Source organism: Loxodonta africana, chromosome 1 (assembly GCF_030014295.1).
Source record: "Loxodonta africana isolate mLoxAfr1 chromosome 1, mLoxAfr1.hap2, whole genome shotgun sequence".
NCBI classification, from domain to species: domain Eukaryota; kingdom Metazoa; phylum Chordata; class Mammalia; order Proboscidea; family Elephantidae; genus Loxodonta; species Loxodonta africana.
In genome coordinates this window covers 24,121,653-24,129,794 of record NC_087342.1, presented here as the reverse complement: position 1 = coordinate 24,129,794, position 8,142 = coordinate 24,121,653, and the positions used below count along the sequence as shown (strand labels likewise).

Sequence of the window (8,142 nt, the reverse complement as noted above, 5' to 3'; positions counted from 1 at the left end):
GTGCCTATAGAAGCTGGTACACCCTTGGCCATTTTGAAGCGATTGTCATTCTCTTTATCAGTGGAACTGCTAATTGGTAGAATTGCAATGGTTGTGAGGGACTGCTCTTCTCCAACCCCACCATGGGACATTCAACTTTCTGAACCCAACATTATTCACATCCATACTATGTCTGCTTGTTTTTACCCCACCTCCAAATATTAAAAAAAAAATATTAGAAGTCTCAAAAACAGGTACTTGAGGTGGTAAATGGGATCATTCTAACACCGGAGTCTTCAGAAATGGAGAGGAACAAGGGAGAGAGAAACGTGAAAGGGTGAAGGCTGTAGATATTCAAACTCCTTAACCAAAGAAGAAAAGCTGTGAGACTAGTTATGCTTGGAACAGTCTATCTAGGTCTCAAAGAAATACATAAGCAATTGGAAAATACTTTTCAAGTACAGGACAAAGGGAGGAAGTCAACAGCAGTGTTGATGTGTAAACAAGTCAAATTTAGGCGAAAGAAGAGCAGGCATGTTTCATGATGGATTCTTGTAAGTCATTCCCTGCAGGTTTAAGTGGGTAAATTGAGAGTGACATGTAAAGTGTCAGGAGACAGTCTGGGCAGTCGCTTTCATGTTCTATACAGTCAAGTTCAAGTGTAAGAGAGTTCTTTGTAAACAGAGTCCATGGCAGTGCTTGGTGGTAGAAGAGGGGTCACTAAGACTGCTTAGGAACCCAGGTAAACCTCCAGCCTCCCGCCTCATCTCGACGCACAAAGGCTTGTCCCTGGTGGAAGGAATGTGTTTTCACATTACAGTGAGGGCTCAGAGACGTGGAAAAGGCCATCTCTGTCTTGTTGGGTGACACATCGGAAGTATAGTAAGGAAGGGTTTGCAGCTCTCCAGGAGGATTCGAAAGTTGAGAAAGGAAGTGAAAGTCTTCCCCGTGGCTGGTAGTGCTCTGTAAGGGGGTTGTTCTCTCACCTCCAGAGTCAATCGGCAGGTGCCCCTGGGGGGCATTTTCATAATCCACCGTGTCATCTGGAAACTGATGAAATGTGCTGGAAATCCTTGTGGGAGGGGAGGCGAGGGCACTGTAGTTAGCTGATAAGGTGTCATCGATGGTGTTGAGGTCTTTTAACCCAAGTGTTTGAAGGACCCAAGGGTCCACAGGGGGCCCAGGTTGTTCTTCACAGGTAGCAAAATCACTAGAGAGGTTTCTCTTGGCATTTTTGGGATGGGGAATCTCAAGAGAAGAGTATCTCTGCTCTTTGGGTTTCCTCTTCCCACTTTTGAATTTCCCACATGCTTTGGAGAACTCATCTGATGACAGTAATTTCTGGGGAATTAATATGGAAAATACATATAGTCAGACACTCAACCAAGATCACTTTATTGACTGTTGCCTAATTATACTTCCTAAAAACATTTACTACCACCAGTTGCCATGGAGTGGATTCCAGTTCATATGTTGCAGAGTAGAACTGTACTCCGTAGGATTTTCAGAGCTGCTACCTTTTGGAAGCAGATCACCAGGCCTATCTTCTGAGGCACCTGTGGGTGGGTTGGACCGGCAACATTTTGGTTAGTAGTAGAGTACTTAACCATTTGTGCTACCCAGGGCTCTGAAAGGTATTTACTGGTGACTTTTTTCAATTCTTTAGAAAAATTGATTACATTTCTACTTTTTCTCATTGACTACACATTCACAAACATATGTAAAAAAATAATATATGGAGCCCTGATGGTGCAGTGGTTAAGAACTCAGCTGCTAGCCAAAGGTTGGGAGTTCAAATCCACCAGTCGCTCCTTGGAAACCCTACGGGGGTAGTTCTGCTCTGTCTTATAGGGTCTCTGTAAGCTGGAATCAAATCCATGGCAACAGGTTTGGTTTGGTATACAGGAAAATACATATTATACATATAAAACTGATTAGATGAGCTTCTGTTTCCAGAGTAAACCCTACGATGACAGTTTACCACCTAGATACATGAACTCATATTTTTTTTCATTAGTTGCTTAAAATTTGAAAGGAACAAAAGACATCTTTAAAACCACAATTCAGGAAAGTAACTATTATAATGAGCACAATAGCAACTACCACTCGTTGAATACAGGCATTATCTCATTTGACACAGATGCTATTAAAATCCCCATCAGTGAGGAAACTGGGGCAGACATATTAGTGACTTGCTGGAGATCACATGTCTAGATTTAACCCTAAGCCATCGAAATGTAGATAGAACACCTGATTTAAACACGATGCATTGCTGATGCCTCTTATTCGTTAACTTTATCACATTATTCAAAATCTGGGAAAACTGAGACCAAGAGAGATAAAATTGGCAAGTTAATATTATTTACTTAATTTAAAAACTGCCTTTCATCATGGAATGTTGGCTGGAGTTAGGAGCCTAGACTAATCGGTGTGAGATGTGTTTCCTTTTTAACAAAACTAATCGAGTTGTAAAGGAATCAAATCTAGTATCTTTTCTAAACTGTCATATCCTGTGAGACTAGTAAGAGGCCTCACCAGCTTAGATTAACTAAAGAATTTCAAATAATGTAGCTTGTTTAGAAGTAAGGTAAAGATTGATAACAGGCTTCTGCTCTTTGGGTTTCCTCTTCTCACTTAGAATTGCAAACAGATAATAAAAGATACAAAAACCAAAGAAAGGAAGAAGAGCAAAAAAAAAGACATACGGGCGAACTATTTATTCTCATGTTATAAACAGTTTATTTGAATTTTAAAGTGCAGAGAAAGATGTGAATTAAAAACCAAAATAAAACAAACCAGTTGCCACTGAATTGATTACGACTCATGGCAACCGCATGTATGGCAGAGTAGAACTGGGCTGGCTCCATAGGGTTGTCAAGGCTGTGATGTACGGGAAGCAGATCACTCAGTCTTTCTTCTGAGGTGCTTCCGGGCGCCTTTGAACCGCCAACCTCGTGGTTAGTAGTTGAGTGCTTAAGAGTTTGCACCACCCGGGGACTCTGAGTAAATTAAAAGGTAATTTGGTATATTTAATTGACAGTCAGGAGATCTGGGTTCTAACTGTAAATATTCCTGGCATTGTCCAGCTGAGGAGACTCCTAACCATTTGCAGATGAAGGTAACAAAGGCCTTGAGTGAGAGAATGACTTAACTAAAGTCAAACAGATAATCAAAAGAACTGGGTGTCTCTTGGAGCCCTGGTAGCTCAGTGGTTCAGAGCTCGGCCGCTAACCAAAAGGTCAGCAGATGGAATCCACCAGCTGCTCCTTGGAAGTCCTACGGGGCAATTCTACCCTGTCCTATAGGGTTGCTAGGAGTCAGAATCAACTTGATGGCAATGGGTTTTTTTTGGGGTGTCTTTCAAATCTGATTCCCACTCTTGTGTTCCATGTGTCTAAGATTCTTTTGATTAACCTCTATTGTCTTAGCAATTCCCTTGAATGGCTTTTGATTCTTACGCAACTCAACTTGTAATGTATGGCTAAAATCTGCAATCTACACAAATAATACACAGAAATTCTTGGGAATGTGCTATATTTCCTTGAGAAATATCCATCCATTCCATTATCGCGTTTCAAATGCATTATTTATTGATCTTTTTACACTTAGATCAAGGCATATTACCCAAATGGTTCCTTTCTCAAACCACTGTTCCATTTTTATAAAAAGGAGGGGGATAGCTGCATACCTTGGCTTTTTCCTCAAGACATTTTACTAAAGCAGAATTCAGGTATTGTCTGAGGTGATTATTCTCTTCATGTAACCTAGCAAGTTCTTCTTCCTTCTGCACCAGAGTATCTTGGAGCTGTAAGAAGCAGACAATGGTGAAGGCTGCTCTACTATATTGACTTTGTAACCTTATAACAGCGTCGTTGCTGCTCTACCAGGCTCAACTTGATTATTTGACTGTTTGTTTTACCAACACGACCTCAACGAGCCCTAGCCCTAGAGGCCTAAATCTAATCCATGCCTCCTGATTGTTTAGTTTTCTGCTGTGAATTTTTTTTAATTATTAGTCTTTGCAAAGTGTTTGAAGAGATTATGGAACTTTCAAAATCGTAACCACAAGGGAATGGAGAGGTACATAGGAAAATAAGTTGCACGCAACTGTTTAAATATAGAAAAGGATGCTTGACAAAGGGTTTGCTGGACTCCTTTCTTGTGTATTAAAAAAATAAACTAAAATAAAAAACAGAGAGATGGTTTGGCTTCCATCAGCCTCAGATGAGTCTGTTTGTATATCCAGTAGATTACTTTCTCAGGAACAACAAAAAACCATGGAAAATGAAGCAATTTTTCAATAACTTTTATAACCATCATCCCTTCCCCAAGTGGTTAGCTATTTTTATGGTTTAAAAATATCATCATCATTATATCGTTTGACCTTTCCAACAGCCCACTGAGGTAAGCAGCACGGAGGAGGAAAAGGCGGATCCAAGAGGTCACACAGGTAAACTGTGTATTAGTTGGAGCTTCACTGCTGGTCTTTCTAGAGATGTTTTTTTTCTTTCTTTCTTTCTGTGATGTTGATCACATAACTTTGCTCGCTCTGTGGACATATACCCACTTCGGTTTTAAACTGAAAGTCAATATATGAATTTAAAACGGAAAAAGAAGAAAGGTAACGTTTTAATTAAGACTCGATGGAGAACCCACTGGGTGGAACATGGCCGGTCTCAATGCTCCAATTACCCACACATACCTGCTTGTTTCGGTAGAGCTGAGAAGAAAGCTGGTTCTCTTCCCAGGAAGAGGAGTCCAGAACAGGGAAATTCGAGTCACTGGATGATTCTGTGTGAAAATAACAAATGGATAACTCAGAAAACACGTATTTGGCAGTTCACATGCAATAGGAAAACTCACTAAAGGATTTCAGGAAGTTTCATTAGCTCAATTACCTTTCTAAGGCATACCTATAGCCACCATACAGAACAAAGTTTTTAAAGCTTTCAGAAGAGGCAAGAAAGCTGTGAGAGACAAACATTTATAGATTATATACTATAGCCATTAAAACGGGAGTTTTTAGGAGCAAAGAAGCCATATTCTTCCCCAGAATATGTATTCCTACTGGCTAAATTGATACTGTTCCATCTGCAATATTGATTGATTCAAATATCTGTTGAGTCTCCCTCCACTGAAGCCCTGGTGGCACAGTGCTAATAGAGCTCAGCTGCTAACCAAGAGGTCAACAGTCCGAATTCACCAGCCACTCCTTGGAACCCATTGGGGCAGTTCTATTCTGCCCTATAGGGTTACTATGAGTCGGAATTGACTCGATGGCATTGAGTTTGGTTTTTTTGTTCTCCCTCCACTAGGGATGGAGTCCTGCTGGTGCAATGGTTAACCATTTGGGTGCTCACTGAAGGCTGCCAGTTGGAATCCACCAGCTGCTCCTTGGAAACCCTATGGGGCAGTTCTACTCTGTCCTCTAGGATCACTAAGAGTTAGAATTGACTTGATGGCAAGGGGTTTGATTTTATTTTGGCTTCCACCAGGAATAGTATCGCAATTCAACTACATTTTTCTAGTTTTTTCTTATTTTCTAGACTTTAGCAGTTGATGACAGTGTTTGACTCTAGAATACAATCCTATTTTGCATTGCTATAATTTTCCCCAGATTGAAATCCTTGCCTGTCTTCCTGCAGTTAAATCTGATGGAGAGTATTCACTCAGAATTCTATGCGGTAGCACTTTTCACTCTCAAATAATTGGGAACTTGCTTCTTTGAAGAGCTTGATGAAATGTTTCAAAATGGTACCCAAACCTCATCTGTTTCAAGTGATGCCTTCTGATCTTTTGAGCTTCTTCACAGAAGTTTTTTTTTTTTTTTTTAATATATATATTTGACAACAAACTATACCTGTCCATAAACTATGATTGGGCATGCTGGATTGGTTTCCTATTACTTTCTCTTCCTCCTCTCCTACAGGCCTGACTCTTGCCCTCCTCTACTTAAACTGCTGTTACCAAAATATTTTATTCAAAGTAGTGTGAAGAGTAAGGGGACAGAAGTAACATTTTATCAACAGTTTGGGTTCATATCCTTGGTCACTTTTCTCTGGTGCTTGTGGTGGAAAGCTAAAATTGAAGTACTCCTTCCCCTAGCATAAAGCGTAATTCGGTGTTAAAAAAAACCCCACTGCCATCGAGTCGATTCCGACTCATAGTGATCCTAAAGGACAGAGTAGAACTGCCCCATAGGATTTCCAAGAAGCGCCTGGTGGATTTGAACTGCCAGCCTTTTGGTTAGCAGCCGAGCTTTTAACCACTGTGCCACCAGGGTTTCCATTTCAGTATTTGGAGGGTAATTATTTGTTTGTTTCTTTGTGCCTTAAATTAAAACAAAAACAAAAACCAGAAAGGAAGAAAGCATGCGGCAGAAACCAGAGTAGAGAAATTTAATTTTGAGGCCATCTGAGAGTTTTTGCAGAAACTTGAGTGTTAATACAGAAATTCCTTTAATACTTACAGATACTGTTCACTCAATCCCAGAGTAAAATCCATATGTAATTTTCCATCATTATTATATGTCCCCCCAAAGATGAAGTAGGCTTTAGGTAAAAGGCGCCTGTTCCCTGGACTTCCTCTAGGTAATGAAAGCTTAAATTCGTATTTCTCCTTGCTTCTCTCTCATACCGAGGGAAGTCTTTCTGAATTTCAAAAAAAAATGCTCTAACTGGTATTTTGACTCCATAACCATTCTCCTAGAGAGTTATTTATAAAGCTTTGACTCAGACACCAACTCCCTCAGTAAGGTGGAAATCCATTCGCACCAAGAGCTGTAAGATGTCGGGACAGATACATGATGTCAGACAGGCTAAGGACAGACTCCCATATTCACTACTCAGCAAGCACAAAACAGCAAGAAAATGTAGGAGTCTTTGGGCTCACTTTCACATTCCAAATCATCCCTTCTACAGAGCCCCGGCCCGTGATGCTTTGCAACCATGGGTGCTGGAAAAAGGCCCCAACTCAACCAGGAAAGCAGAAGAGCAGAACTTACCCTGTGCCTGTGGTGCTTGTTGGGGCTCTCTGTCGTCCAGGAGACCAGCAGCCCAGAAAGAGACCCAAGTCTCCCTGGAAACGTCAACACTAGATTCTGACGTTGTAGTGGAATACGGGCAATTACAGCCCTGGCCTCCTACAAAGTACTGGTCTTGGCAAGGCAGAATGGTGTTCTGTGAAGTTCAGCACAAGGGGGCCGGGGGGTCCCAGAAGAAGGGGCGATGGGGATTTGGAAGGGGAAAAGACAAGAGAAAGATGCAGAAATTAAATGCAGTAAGAAACAGTAAAGGTGTTAAGTATAGATCCAAGACTTAATTACTAAAAGGGAATCAGCTTGTTGTACCCAGCACTTTCCTCAGGCTTTCTGAGCAGAGAACAGACTAGGATTGGATGGACCAAATTTGTAATACCTGGGCCATCAAACAGGCTACCCAGAATTGAAGTAAAAAGAATTCTACTTACAGGCATTATGAACTACCTGGTTCTCTCTAGGAATTACCTTAATTACATTTCTAATAACCTTGAAAGGCAAGATGCTGGGGTGCTAAGATGGAAATGGCTAGGGCATGACATTATATATTCTAATATCCTTTTTATAGTTTCTGAATGAGAAATTTGTCACACACACACACACAACATACATCATACCCGTATGTGTTTGTGTATATGTCTGTTCCAGACCTAATTAGATAAATATTGCTTCCAACTCACACCCCAATTCCAAGCACACACAGGATCATAAAGCCACTCCAAATAAACAATATAATCAAAGCTGAAATAAGTTAGTCAGCAAAGACAACGAGCCCTAGTTCGCTCCATCATTAGGTTTCAGTGTCCTTCCAAAGTTATCTCACCACCACGAACTGCCTGGCATGTATTCTCCCCTGTGTTCTGACCCAGTGAACATCCTCCTACCCACCCCCTCCTCAGACCTCAAACACAGTCTTTTGAGATAGCCAGGCAGGGGCAGGTATGCAGCCTTCCTGAGTTAATTTGTACAACAGCCCGTTCCTAATTATTTGTCAATGTTTAATCAGGTAAAAGCCATTCATTTCAAGCAGCGCTCAGGGTTGGACTCTTTTTGACCACTTTTGCCTTTTTTTTTTTTTGACTTGAGGACTTTCTTGGGCATAACATAAGCAGAGAGAAAACAAATAT

At 40.9% G+C, this 8,142-nt stretch overlaps 1 protein-coding gene across 1 annotated transcript; it reads right to left on the bottom strand.

Annotated features, from left to right (window-relative positions):
• Positions 1 to 316: 316 nt before the first annotated feature.
• On the bottom strand, positions 317 to 7,452 carry GMNC (geminin coiled-coil domain containing). The gene is made up of 5 exons (XM_003412792.3): positions 7,447 to 7,452; positions 6,983 to 7,157; positions 4,682 to 4,770; positions 3,668 to 3,784; positions 317 to 1,320 (listed from the first exon to the last, which is right to left on the bottom strand). Exons 1-5 carry the CDS (start codon positions 7,450 to 7,452, stop codon positions 700 to 702), a joined length of 1,008 nt encoding a protein of 335 aa, XP_003412840.1. The 3' UTR covers positions 317 to 699.
• Between the last annotated feature and the right edge of the window lie 690 nt (positions 7,453 to 8,142).

Bases quoted from the DNA above. Each gene is read 5' to 3' on its own strand.
- GMNC (XM_003412792.3), bottom strand. The intron at 4,771-6,982 runs GTAAGTTCTGCT...ATTTTCACACAG, and splicing joins ACAAGCACCACAGGCACAGG to AATCATCCAGTGACTCGAAT. The intron at 3,785-4,681 runs GTATGTGTGGGT...TGCTTCTTACAG, and splicing joins AGCTCTACCGAAACAAGCAG to CTCCAAGATACTCTGGTGCA.